Genomic DNA, 14,748 nt, shown 5'->3' on the forward strand with positions numbered 1-14,748 from the left:
CCTGAAGCAGTTCTCACTGTAACTTGATGATTTGAAATATCAATAACTTTAATCAGGAACTTCAGATAGTGGGATTAGACTAGATACAAGGTCTGACAACTACTTTGGTCATGGCTCTTGTGACCAGCCTAACTTATTCCAAAATCTTGTTTGCTCTTGGCCTTTGGCTGGCGAGGAGAGGGATTATTTTATATAAGCCTTTATTTTTGAAAAAATATATCAGAATCTCTCTGTCAAAAAATGTTTCCAGCGGCCTTTATTTTAGCACTTATTTCAGAGCCAAAGGCCGTATGCTGCCCCTTTTCCAACAGAAAACAGTTTGCTTGCAATCTGCCTGCAGGCTGCCCTCTTGTGTTGAAATAGGGAAATGCATATTGTCCCCTTCAACCTGGAACATTTTGTTCTGCCTGTGTGGGTTTACAGTGGAAAGTCCTTGGTACTTGAGTTTTTAAGAGGTTACTTTTCACCACCCATATAATTTCGGTGATTATGGTGAAGGAATAAAGGTTACTGTGCAAGTCAGGACATGCATTTACTAGGATTTCTTATGATCAGTATTTCCATTGAATTAAAATGTCTGAATTCCCTGTGTTCTTCCCAGGGCTAAGGAGAGTATGTACCATGCCTTGGGCTACAGTACCATTGTGGTGTTGCAGGCTGTCCTGACCTTCGAGCAACAGGACATCCAGAACGGCATTTCTGCCATGAAGGACGCTTTACAAACCTGCCAAAAGTATGATGAGTCATTAAATACTTAAGATGTGACGGCAAACTTTTATGCCTGTGTGACAAAAATAATGTCATTTGCCTTACCAAAAGCTCTGTGTTTGAAATCGGCCACAGCTACAGAAAAGAAATTCAGCCTCGAAGCTGAAGGATTCCCATTTGGCATCTATATATTCCACTTTTCTTTTTGATAGCCTGGGGTCTGAGCTACAGAGATCTGGGGGGGATTTCGGGGGGATTTCAGTGGGATTAGCAGCAAGCATCTCTCAATGTAGATGACATTAGGTACTGCATGCCAAACCAAGCCACACAAGGAACATTCTTGTTTTAAGTGGGAGATGCAAATTCATGAGGGAATGTTTTATTTGTTTAAGAAGGACCTGTTTTTGAACACTTTTGTTTGGTGAAAATGAGATAGATTTTTAGTTTTATTTTAAGCTTTACTTTGTGTGTATAGGAAGACCCTATCAAAATTTTTTTCAAGGGGTAAGTTATTTTGATATCTTTTAAAAAATGATAGATGTTTCACAGTATGGAAGATGCTTGGTTTGTGGACATTTAGGAATATTCAAGAATCCAGGAATGGCTGGCTGCAGCACCCTGATCAGATGGATGGGAGGAAATGACCCCTGTTGCTGTCAATTACTTGATGTGCCCCCATAGGACTAGGGCAGAAGGTTCATGATCAGAAGGTTAACATGGGTGAAATTACATCCTGATGTAATTGTGTTGTAAGCTCCTCAAATGAAGAGAGCTTCCAAATATTGCACTTTAACTTCATTTTTAACCTGTGGAGAATTTTACCACAAATACTGATTTTAGTTATAGGGATAAGGGAAGGTACTTTGGAGGTTAGTTTTCATTGGTGTGTGTGGTTTTCCCCACGTGGTGTTCAGTAGCACAGACTGAGTTCCCACAAATGGCTAGCCAGTGCTGCATGTAGAGTGTTGGAAAAGGATGATCTGTGTCCTATAGACTTCAGGTTTTAGAGTTTCAGCTTTTTGACTCTTTGGTGTGATAGTGACTGAAATGAATGTCAAATGAAAATGAGCTCAGCCTGATTTTTTTTTTTCTATTTTCTATCTCCCTTTTTATTTATTCAATGTAGATACAGGAAAAAATACACAGTTGTAGAATCTTTCTCAAGTCTTCTTTCTAGAGGATCCCTGGAGCAACTGAGTGAAGGTAAAAGTCATTTAAAAGATCACGTTTTTCCTTGATTTTAATACTTAAATGATCATCTCATAAAATTCCATACTGAAGTATATAAAATAAATGGAATGTCTTTTTCTCTTCCCTATCATACTCACCCTCCGGAAGCAACCATTGTTAATAGTTCATTTTGAAGCCTTTTCTGTGTACATACTCAAATACATAAATAAGGTACACATAAGGTTTTTGTTGTTGCTCATGGATTGTTCATTTTTTTTTTTGCAAGCATAGAATCACATAATAGGTGTTGTCCTACAATGTGAATTTGACATTGACACTTCCCCAGATCGTTACATGTGAGTGTTTAACAGCTGTGTGGTATTCCATAGGATTGATATACTGTACTGTACTTGGCTTTTCTCTATGGTTTTTATTTTTTCACTGATATGAATAATGGTGTCCTAGAATCCTTATACATATGGATTCATGCATTTTAAAAAGTTATTTCATAAGATAGATTCCTAAAAGTGGAAGAACCAGGACTGACAGTTTGGAAACTTACAATATTTATAGGTATTCCCAGTTTTTTTCTACATATAGGTCAGTTTATATTCTTAGCATTCATCTTTGAGAGTTTCAGTTTTCCACAAGCTATTAAAAATTTTTTTCAAAGTGAAAGTAATTTTGATATCTTTTAAAAATGATAATGTTTCACAGTATGGAAGATGCTTGGTTTGTGGACATTTAGGAATATTCAAGAATCCAGGAATGGCTGGCTGTGGCACCCTGATCAGATAGATGGGAGGAAATGACCCCTGTTGCTGTCAATTGCTTGACGTGCCCCCTGGGACTAGGGCAGAAGGTTCATGATCAGTTCTGTCTTTTCATTGTTACACTCTAGTCCACAATAGTTTACAAGAAAGGAGCATCTAAATATTCCTGTAGAAGGAAAAAAAAAAGTCCTTCAAATGTCACTATTGTAGAATAAAGCTTTTGCCATCCCAGGAGAATCTGTGCCTGTATTGCCATTGTCAAACATGTTCTCTGAAGAGGTAACACAAAATACTAGAATATACCATACTAGAGAACACAAAATACAAAGCTACTAGAAGTAGCTTTGGCTGATTAGAGCAAGAGCAATTCTGGATATTGCTGTCAGAGTAGTTTCTAATGGTCAAGTGTATGTCAGACATATTTTTGAGTGTGTTTTATTAGGAAGTTTTGTTTATTTTGTTAGATGAGTATTATCAACTTGTTATGGACGTTGGAGAACTTGGGAACATTTGCATGATGTGAAGCTAGAGTATTGATTATAGGAGAGGAATTATGAGACATTTCACATCTTTGGGACTTATTTCAAAGGGGCATGATGTTGACCCCAAAACCATGGTCAAACAGAATGGCATTTCATTGGTCATTCTAGGCAGCTGAAACCCATCATCTTTTTCTCCAGAAACTGACCTCCAACTATTTGTAAGAATGTATTTATCCCCTTGACTTCGGATAGAATGTGTCTGCATATTTTCCATCTTTGAGCTGCTTATGTAAATTAGTCCCATTAGACCTAAAGTTCACTAAAATGGGTTAATGAGAAATCAAATAGGCCCAAAATAAATTGAACCCTTTTGTTGTATTCTCCTTTCTGTTACTCTCTCTATGGTTTCCCTCTAGTGGCCCATTGACCTCTGCCTCCCTTTTTCCTTTTAGTATGAAGGCTGATATTTGAGATTTTTTTTAGCTGCATTTTGGCATGAATGACATGGTATTTTTTATATGAGTATAAATAATAATAATAATTTGGCCGGGTGTGGTGGCTCACACCTGTAATCCCAGCACTTTCGAAGGCCGAGGCGGGTGGATCACGAGGTCAGGAGTTCCAGACGAGCCTGGCCAACATGGTGAAACCCCGTCTCTACTAGAAATATAAAAATTAGCCAGGGATGGTGGCGCACACCTGTAGTCCCAGCTGCTCAGGAGGCTGAGGCAGGAGCTTGAACCCAGGAGGTGGAGGTTGCAGTGAGCCGAGATCGCGCCACTGCACTCCTGCCTGGGTGACAGAGTGATACTCTGTCTCAAAAATAATAATAATGATAATTTGAAAAATAAGATGATAATGCTCCTTTTTTTTTTTTTTTTTTTTTTTTGAGACCAAGTCTCACTCTGTCACCCAGGCTGGAGTGCAGTGGCAGGATCTCAGCTCACTGCAAGCTCCGCCTCCCAGGTTCACACCATTCTTCTGCCTCAGCCTCCCGAGTAGCTGGGATTACAGGTGCCCGCCACCATGCCCGGCTAATTTTTTGTATTTTTAGTAGAGACGGGGTTTCACCACGTTAGCCAGGATGTCTCAATCTCATGACCTCGTGATCCGCCCGCCTCAGCCTCCCAAAGTACTGGGATTACAGGTGTGAGCCACCGTGCCCAGCTGATAATCCTCCATTTTTAAAAAGCATCCTGTATGTGCCATATACTGTCCTTGTTGCTTTTCTTAACATTAACCAATCTAACCTCCTCTTTGTAGACTTGGAACTGATCAGAGTTATAAACAAATGGCCAGGATTCGCCACCTAGCAGAGTAGGGTTAACTGATCATCTGCCTTTCCCTAAGCCACAACTCTTCCACTGTAACCCACACTTTCTCCTGTAGGCAAGTAGAGAAGGGCATGAATTGTGTCATATACGGATGAAGGAAATAATGAATTATTTCTGTGTTAGTCATCTTGAAAGTAGATGATACTGTGTTGTTATATTTTTATAATGTCTTTGAACAATGGCACTTTAGGAAATCTGGAATAAGGGAGAAAATTACTTTTTACTAATTATAAAAAGTAGGCTGGGCCTGGTGGCTTGTGCCTGTAATCCCAGCTACTTGGGAGGCTAAGGTGGGAGGATCCCTTGAGCCCAGGAGGTGGAGTGTATTAGTCCATTTTCACACTACTCTAAAGAACTGCCCAGGACTGGGTAATTTATAAAGGGAAGAGGTTTAATTGACTCATAGTTCTGCATAGCTGGGGAGACCTCAGGAAACTTAAAATCATGGCAGAAGGCAAAGAGGAAGCAAGGTACCTTCTTCACAAGGTGGCAGGAAGGAGAAGTGCATGTAGGAGGAACTTGTCAAACACTTATAAAACCATCAGATCTCGTGAGAACTCACTCACTGTCATGAGAACAGCATGGGAGAAACCACCCCCATGATCCAAACATCTCCCACCAGTTCCCACCCTTGATACAAGGGGATTATGGGGATTACAATTCAAGATGAGATTTGGATGAGGACACAAAGCCTAACCATATCACAGAGGTTGCAGTGAGTGCAGATCATGCCCCTGTACTCCACCCTGGGTGACAGAGCAAGACCCTGTCTCTACATAAATAAAAAAAATAAACTAATAAACTTGTGACTATAGCCTATTATGACATACAGGTTTATTTAGACTTTCATATCTAAAAGCAGTGCTTAGCTAACATTATTTCAGTGCATCATGAAGATATTTACTCCTGTGGACTAAGGAATTTATAATTAAGAGATATTCTGGTAGTTACCTACTCATAAGTGCCTAATGGCTAATTTTGAGAACTAAAGAACTATGCAGTGTAAATCAACCACAGTGAAAGAATAAGACTTTTATAAATTAAGCTGTATTTTATTCTTAGTGAGTTTGGCTGTCAACTGCAACCCAAACAGACTTTGTGTTCAAGGGAGCATGTCAAAACATTGTAGCTTTAGTGTGTGATTTGTTTTTCCTCTTGGTAATTTTCATTTACATCCTTGAGTGTCTGGTTGTCTACAGGAGTGAGTATATTTCATTAAACTTTTCATGGGTTTAATGTGGAACATACTAGTTCTTTTCTCTTGTGCCTGGCGGATTGCCCCAAATGGGTTTCAAATTGCCTTTACAAACAGATATTTAAATGCAATGAGTGCCTAGGATGTGAAAGGGATTTAATATGACAGATACTTATTTGCAGAATACAAAGTTCAAACTCTCATGCCTTTTCTGTCTGCCTTGTTGTCACATCCCCATGCTGCTCTTAAATTTGTTCATCTTTCACTTAACCCTGATCTGCCCACCCGTCTGCTCAGATCTCTGCAGGGACTGACTCACTGTTGCTTCCTGAATCAAGTGCAGACTCTAACATTCAAGGCCATTTATAATTGAGCCTTGACTGAGCCCTTCCAGCCTCATTGATGTCTCCTCCCTTGACTGGCTTTTCCTGAAGGTGCTCTTGGCTTTCCTTGCTCCTGTTACCAGCACACTCCCCTCCGCCCCCCCTCCCCCACCGCTGCCATCACCACCACGGACTTCATCCCCTCTGCATGTACCCCAAGCCAGTAATCTGTATTCCTGGGCAGACTTTCATAGCTCATAATTCCTGGTTCTCACTCTGTTACAGAATTACCTAGGAAGAGGATATTCAGGTGACTGGGTAAAAATAAGTTACCAGTTGGTATCCCGCTGAACACAGCTAGAAAATCACTAGGCACACTTTGAGGAGAGGTGTTCTGAAGGACTGAGACCCTGACTGTGGATGTGCAGGCTCTAACTCCTCAAGTTTGGTCTGTTAATGGCTTTGGCCCCATCTTTCTGTGTACTGTTGAAGACCTTAGCTGCAGAGGTGCTTCTTTGTAAATTAAACATTGGAATATGAGCATGGCAAGAACTTGAACCAATTTATGAGAACCAGTGGGTTGTATGTGTGTGTAGGGTGGGGGTGGCATCTATGTGTATAAGTGCAAGAAAGTACTTGTTGTCATCTAAGTCTATTTAGCACTAATCCCAATAATAAGAAATACCCTATTTTCAGTCACACTCCACATAAAAATGCTTTCTGCTTTCTGAGCTTTTACCAAAAAGCAGTGACATGGATCATGGGCAGTGATCTCAGTGCACGTAGTTAGCACTGATCCAGTGCTCACTCTGTATCATGAACTCTATGTGCAGCACTTCATTTGATCCTTCAGCTGTGAACTAGAGGCGGTGCTAGTGGCCTTTATAAATGAGGAAACCAGCAGAGAGGGGACGAGGTCCTATAGCTCATACATGGCAGAGCCTTTTTAGCAGCCCAGGCTCCTAAATACCCCAGGCTCATTTACTTAAATATCATGCCACTTTGCATCCCATGGATAGAGCAAGAATCTGCTGACTTGTGTATGGAAAAAAGTAGAGATTTGTCTCTCCATCCTCTGCAAGTATAATGGGTGGTTGGGAAGCTAGGGTGTGTGTTCTGGGGTACTCCGCAGGTCCCTGGGATGCACAGAGCCCCACCTCACCCCTTTTTGTGAGTACCTTGTTCTTGTGCTAGACATCTACATGATCAAATTAGCCTGAAACTGGGGTAGTGCTGCCTCTTTCTATATCAGGTCTTCATGTGTGAGGAGTCTTAACGTGGCCGTGCAGGACGTTTCTTTTTCACCGAGCTCTAGAGAATTGCTGCTTTCTTTTCAGGTAGCTAATGTGTCTGGTTAGTGTCATGGTTACCATACCTTCATATTTTAGAAGCTAGCATTCATACATTTAATTTAGTGTTTTTCAACTTTTAAAACTGTGTGAAGGTTTTTTTTTTTTTTCTTTTTGAGATGGAGTTTCACTCTTGTTGCCCGGGCTGGAGTGCAATGGCGCAATCTCGGCTCACTGCAACCTCCACCTCCCGGGTTCAAGTGATTCTCCTACCTCAGCCTCCCGAATAGCTGGGATTACAGGCATGTGCCACCACGCCTGGCTAATTTTTGTATTTTTAGTAGAGATGGGGTTTCTGCCTGTTGGTCAGGCTGGTCTCGATCTCCTGACCTCAGGTGATCCACCCACCTCGGCCTCTCAAAGTGCTGGGATTACAGGCGTAAACCACCACGCACAGCCAAAGTTTTATGTTACTAATTAAATTAAAAAATAAGTGGTTTCCTTTTTTAAAAAAGTGCTTTTAAATGTTCATTTCCCCTTGTGAGTTGAGTTTGCGTCTTGAGTCAGTCATACGAAGTGACTGACTCTTTGCAGTTACATTTGAATGGGGATGACTTCCCTGAACACTTCACACATTCCAGGAAAATCTTCCTGACAAAGTGAGAACTGGGGTTATCATTCCACTTTTGTGGAAGCACAAGGGCAATCTAAGTTTTGGGGTCTCTCTTGGGTTCATTTTTCTGCCAGTCTTTCCTGAACATCACAGAGCAATCACTTTGGATGTGTGATTTTACTTAATATAATTTTATTTGTTTTTTGTAGAGGAAATGCATGCTGAAATCTGTTATGCCGAGTGTCTCCTACAGAAAGCTGCACTCACGTTTGTGCAGGTAATGAATATTTGGCTTGGAATTCGTATTGGCTGGGAAGACTGCCAGTGCTGCATAGAAAAATGTGGTGCATTCTATGTCAAAGCTTCAGTTCTTTTGACTTAAGAGTTGTAATGGCAAATATTTGTTATTCTGATAAACTTTGGCTGAAAAAGATGCTAGAGAGCTTTGTTCCTCCTCTACTGCACTTAAGAATCTATTTCAAATTGCACTCCACTGGGAATCATTGCCCTTTAAAGACTGTGTCTTTAAAGAAACTTTAGGCCAGGCAGGGTGGCTCACGCCTGTAATCCTAGCAGTTTGGGAGGCTGAGGTGGGCGGATCACCTGAGGTCCGGAGTTCGAGACAAGCCTGGCCAACATGGTGAAACCCTGTCTCTACTGAAAATACAGAAAAAAAAAAAAATTAGCCAGGCATGGTGGCGGGCGCCTGTAATCCCAGCTACCCGGGAGGCTGAGGCAGGAAAATCACTTGAACCTGGGAGGTGGAGATTTCCGTGAGCCGAGGTCCTACCACTGCACTTCTGCTTGGGTGACAGAGCAAGACTTTGTCTCGAAAACAAAAAAGAAACTTTAAAGAAACTGCTTTGCAACCGTCATATCTAATTTTAAGATGCATCTGTGTGAAAACCGGGAGAGTATTCTCCTTTGCGCTTTCTACTGGTAGAGTCCGCACATGGGAGTGGCCCGGGCAGAGGAAGTGTCCCCTGTTACACCACTTGCCTCAGTCAAGTTCAGTTATGCATGCATAGCACGTATACTTCAAATTTTATTTTCCCCCTTCTTTCTATATTCTCATTCTCCTTTCTTTTATTTCTTCCTTTGGAAGAGCAGTTTTTAGAAGTCACTAAACAATTAATCCTTTTCTTATGATCCATTTTAATTTCACCTCTGGGAACTGATACAGTCAGTACCTTGCCTATTTCTGTATCTTCCAATGCTTCTGTAAAACATAAACTTTCACATAATGGCTTCATGGGTGGTAGTGATGGCTACAGTGAGGGTGAGGTGGGGTAGAGATTGTAAGAAATCAGAAAGAAATTCAGCTGTGAAATGGAAAATCTTCCCTCACTCACAATCTTTTTTTTTTTTTTTTTTGGTGGGGGAGGGGTGGCAGGGTGGTTGGAGCCTCATTCTGTCACCCAGGCTGGAGTACAGTGGCACGATCTCGGCTCACTGCAACGTCTGCCTCCTGGGTTCAAGCAGTTCTTCTGTCTCAGCCCCCCGAGTAGCTGGGATTACAGACATGTGCCACCATGCCTGGCTAATTTTTGTATTTTCAGTAGAGACAGGGTTTCACCATATTGGTCAGGCTGGTCTCGAACTCCTGACCTCAGGTGTTCCACCCACCTCGGCCTCCCAAAGTGCTGGGATTATAGACGTGAGCCACTGAGCCCGGCCACAATCTTTTAAATTATTTGACAGTTGCTTCTTTCTTTTCCTGGAGGTTTACCTCTTGGGTTGGATTCTGGTTTAGTAAAACGGAATCACTGTAGCCCATGACCCTGTTTCCTAAAACCCAGACATTACAAAGACTGGTTGATAACAACAGTCTTACTGCCTCAGTAAGCATCATAATGATAGTCATGGAGGCCCTAGTTTTTTTCTGTTTTCCAAACAGGGATTTGGCAATCAAATCTGGGATTTGAAGGCTTATTTTATATTTGGGGATTTGAAATTAAAGAGATATCCATGTTTGTCCCCTCTTCCTCCTGACTCCCACCCAGTCACCTTTATATTCATGCTGCTTTAGCCTTTTAAAGATTGTGCAGCTCCGTCTCTTCCTATCATTGTTCTGGAAGAAGTGCTTATCTACTCTTTTCTGGACTGCACAGCAACCTAGTGACTCTCCCTCTCTAATTTCTTTTACCTTCAGCTCATTCCCTATTCTGCAGTTGAGGGTTGAGTAACCTCTTAAAAATGAGTCTCTGACCTGGTCACTTCTCTGCTTCAGCATTCAGTAGCTCTGATTGATTGAGTATGGCAGTATTCTGTATCAGAATGTCACAAATGAGGGGGGTACTTTTTCAAACAAAACTGGTACCTCCTCTCTATGTTCCCTACCCGCCCCCTGCACCTTACAGGTGTCCTTGAAAGCCACTGACGGGGTTGCATACTTGAGTAGCATGGCTGGAGGTAGCTTTCTTAACTCCTTGGTCATTCTCTTTGCAATGGATTCTTCAGCAGTGTGGAATTACATATGCACACATGGCCAAACCCATCATGATCCTTAATGCCACCCTGTCTTTCCACTTGAGTTTTACTTTGCTTACAAAATTCACATCTGCTTTGCCTTTCTATACCTGTCCAGTTTCTAATTATTTTTGTGCTTAAAGCACCAATGCTTCCAGGAGGCATGTCTGGCCCTTTCCATGCCACTACTTTGTGTTCTCATGACATCCCATGCATGATCCCGTCCCCGTGCATGGCTCCCTCCCCGTGCTTGATGCCCTCCCTTAACATATTGTATTACTTTCATCTGTTTTTGCATTTGGGTGCCTGGTATAAAATAGGCATTAAGTTTAAGTTTGATGAATCCTGAAATGAAATATGTGTTTTTTTTTTTTTTGAGGTATATTTCAAGCTAATTTAAGAAATTCTTTTCTGGTTGGTATTGGATTTTATGTAATCATAAGATTCCTTAATTTAAGAAGATAAACATTGAATTTCATATCTATTGATTCTTATAATAATTAGAACATTAAATATTTAAGCAATTAATGAAATTAGTAAATGAAATTCAGTTTTTCTTTTGCTACAGAAGGATGCTTAAGTACACGAGAAATACATATCAGAGCATCTTTCTTTTTTCTTCTTTTTATTTATTGTTTTGAGATGGAGTCTCGCTCTGTCACCAGGCTGGAGTGCAGTGGTGCGATCTTGGCTCACTGCAACCTCCACCTCCCAGGTTCAAGTGATTCTCCTGCCTCAGCCTCCTGAGTAGCTGCGACTACAGGCACCCGCCACCATGCCCGGCTAATTTCTGAATTTTTAGTAGAGACGGGGTTTCACCATGTTGGCCAGGATGGCCTTGATCTCCTGACCTGGTGGTCCACCCGCCTCGGCCTCCCAAAGTGCTGGGATTGTAGGCGTGAGCCACCACGCCCAGCCAGAGCATCTTTCTGATATCAATAGACTAGAAAAACTTTCTCTCTGTATATGCAAAACGTAGGACTGTCTCCACTAGTACCATCTATTAGAGTAACTTCCTTCAAGTGGTTATTTGATGTAATTTATTGTCTTAGAATCCTAGAATGCTGACCCCGAAAATGCCATTCATCTAGGCCAACAGCCTCAATTTTATGGTCGATGACAATCAGATAAACAGAATTGAAGTGGTGGTGTTTTCCTAAAACAAAATTGTATGGTAGTGACAGCCACTTCAGAAACCAGACCAGTTATTTTGGGCCTAGAAATGTGTGTGAGTAAAATTCGCAACATTAAAAAGACTCTGGCTGCTAAAGTACTCTGTGAAAGAAGGACCATTGTCCCATTTACTGGGTGTAATGTACTGGAAGGTTTGGCCTTAGAGCAGATTGTTAAAGTCATCCATTTTACATTCTATTAAACCCAGAAGAAAATTGCTCAGTAGATGTCAATGTTTATTAAAATAATTTGGACCGCATATGGCCCCTAATTGGTGAGGATTACCTCCTTAGTAATATAAAATAATTGAAGGATTTTACAAGTAGTTTCTTTTTGTTGTCCTCTAATGTGGAAGAAAAATTACCCCCAAAACTTTTAAATGTAAAGCAAGAGTATGTGTTAATTTCAAAATTATGTCCTCAAAATATTTTTTGTTTGTTTGTTTGTTTTTGTTTTTCTAATCACACAAACACACAACTGTGGGGACAATTTAAAATTTTTTGCTAAATAATCTAATTTTTTAACTGAATTATTTTCAGGATGAAAATATGATCAACTTCATCAAAGGTGGACTCAAAATTAGAACAAGTTACCAAATATATAAGTAAGTTAAAAAGTAAGATGTGGTTTGTAAATAATTTTGTGCTGTATACTCCTTTGTTCTTCACAGTTCTCCTAAATTAAGTTTGACTAGGATTTTTTTTTTTTTTGAGACGGAGTCTCACTCTGTCACCCAGGCTGGAGTGCAGTGGCGCAATCTCGGCTCACTGCAAGCTCCGCCTCCCGGGTTCACGCCATTCTCCTGCCTCATCCTCCCGAGTAGCTGGGACTACAGGCGCCCGCCACCACGCCCGGCTAATTTTTTGTGTTTTTAGTAGAGATGGGGTTTCACTGTGTTAGTCAGGATGGTCTCGATCTCCTGACCTCGTGATCCACCTGCCTCATCCTCCCAAAGTGCTGGGATTACACGCGTGAGCCACCGCGCCTGGCCTGACTAGGATTTTTTATTTGGTGTTGGTAAAAATGAACTTAATTTTTTGTTGAGTGTGTATTCAGTGTTATAGGACAACAGAATTTAAGTTTAAATACAATTTTAAGAGCTAGCTGAAAATAAAGCTACTGACATAATTTCTGATTAGATAATTTTAGTTTTCTCTCTCCTTAGAACAGTTTATAAATTTAAAATTATAGTAATATCTTTGGTTCAGACTCCAGAGCAGCACTGCCCAGTAGAACTTTCTGCAATAAATGGAAATGTTCAGCTGAGGTGGCCGTAGCGTTGTTCATATCCTTATTGATTTTTATCCAGTTGTCTGTTATTTACTCAGAGTGTTAAAGGCTCTAAGTTTGAATCTGGAGTCATCCCTTTCTTCCTTTAGTTCTGTCAGTGTTTGCCTCATATATTTAGGAGCTCTGTTGTTAGGCTTTTATAATATGTATTTATAATTCTTCTGTCTTCCTAATGAATTAACCTTTTCATCATCTTGAAATGTCTCTGTTTAATTTTGGTGATATTCCTTGTCTTGAAATCTGTTATATCTAATATTCATATAGGCACTTATGCTTTTTATAATTAGTCTTTGCATGGGATATATTCTTTTACTTTAAACCTATTTTTGTTTTCATATTTAAATTGTATTTTTAAACATTTAAATTATATTTCTTGTAGAGTCACATAGCTGGGCAGTTGAATGTTTGCACTTGTGACTACCATTTTGCTTTTTCTCTTTGCCTCATCTGTTCTCTCCCCCTTTTTTCCTGTCTTCTTTTGCTTTAATAACATTTTTAAAACTGTTGTTCTCTTAGCTGTACTCTAATTTTTTTGTGGTTGCTCTAGTGTTTATAATATTCTTTTTAAGTTATTACAGTCAACTTAGAGTTAATATTGTAGCACTGGACATAAATTATAAGAAGTTTGCAAAAGTGTAATTTCATTTACCACATTTTGCCCTTTATGATTTTTTTTTTTTTTTTTTTGCGACCGAGACCTTGCTTTGTTGCCCAGGCTGGAGTGCAGTGGTGTGATCTCAGCTCACTGCAACCTCTGCCTCCTGGGTTCAAGCAACTCTCCTGACTCAGCCTCCCGAGCAGCTAGGACTACAGGCACATACCACCACGGCCAGCTAATTTTTGTATTTTTAGTAAAGACGGGGGTTTCACCATATTGACCGGGCTGGTCTCGAACTCCTGACCTCGTGATCCACCCGCCTTGGCCTCCCAAAGCGCTGGGATTACAGGCATGAGCCACTGCGCCTGGCCCTTTGTGCTATTTTTATGATGTATAGCAGATTTACATATATTTTAAACCCTACAATGCGGTGTCAGACTTTCTCTTTAATCAGTTATATGTTGTAGTCTTCTCTCTTTACCCATATTCTTACCATTTTTCATATTCTTATTCAAAATGGTAAATATATTTCCTGTTTACTTTCAGACTAAAGAACTTCCTTTAGCATTTCTTATAGGGTGTCAGCTTTCAACAAATTCTGTTTTCATTTATCTTAAAATATATTTACTTTTTACTTTTTCTTTTCAAGGTTATTTTTGCTAACTATAGTATTCTGAGTCGATGGGTTTTTTTCCTTCTTTCAGCCCTTTAAAACTGTCTTCCTATTGTATTAAAGCCTGTGTTATTCAGTTTTTCATTTGTATTATTGTTCCCCTATATATAATGTGTCTTTTCTTCTGGCTTTTTTAAAGATTGACTAGTTTGTATCTTTGGGTCTCAGTAGTTTGACTATGATGTGCCTAAGTGTGGTTTTGAGAAATTTGTGGTCATAATTTTTCAAACTTTTTTTTTCGGCCCCATTCTTACTTTCTTCTCTCCTGAGACTCCTACTTTTTTCCCTTCATTTTCCACTGTGTAAAAATATGTTTTAAATGTATATTTTGATTTTTCCACAATTTGTAATAGTTACTTGTGGGAAAGTTAATCTGACATAAGCTACCCTACCATTACTGGTAGCAGAACCAAAATTTAGTATTTTAAGAGGTACTTTCACTGAAAATCCTTTCACAAAACTGTGTTTCATTCAAAATCCTGGAAGGGGGTGGTAGATCTTGGGTACCTGACATGCTGTTGTATAGATTTCTTTGTGAAATATTTTTAGAAGGTATAAACGAATGTTAAATTCAATGCTAATTGCTGTTTTAGTCATCAAAACCTAAAAATACTAAAGGATTAAAATAGGACTGTAGAGGCAAAGACATACAGGTATA

General features: G+C 40.1%; 1 protein-coding gene across 11 annotated transcripts in view; it reads left to right on the top strand.

Annotated features, from left to right (window-relative positions):
* Positions 1 to 14,748, top strand: part of TTC39B (tetratricopeptide repeat domain 39B) — a 194,702-nt gene that overhangs the window by 146,385 nt on the left and 33,569 nt on the right. For all 11 annotated transcript variants that reach the window (XM_055092105.2, XM_055092106.2, XM_055092104.1 and 8 more), the window contains 4 exons: positions 602 to 733; positions 1,835 to 1,911; positions 8,097 to 8,164; positions 12,069 to 12,133. In XM_055092105.2, the coding sequence (XP_054948080.1) occupies positions 602 to 733; positions 1,835 to 1,911; positions 8,097 to 8,164; positions 12,069 to 12,133 (342 nt within the window). The remainder of the gene's footprint in view (positions 1 to 601; positions 734 to 1,834; positions 1,912 to 8,096; positions 8,165 to 12,068; positions 12,134 to 14,748) is intronic.

This window comes from Pan paniscus, chromosome 11 (assembly GCF_029289425.2).
Source record: "Pan paniscus chromosome 11, NHGRI_mPanPan1-v2.0_pri, whole genome shotgun sequence".
NCBI lineage: Eukaryota > Metazoa > Chordata > Mammalia > Primates > Hominidae > Pan > Pan paniscus.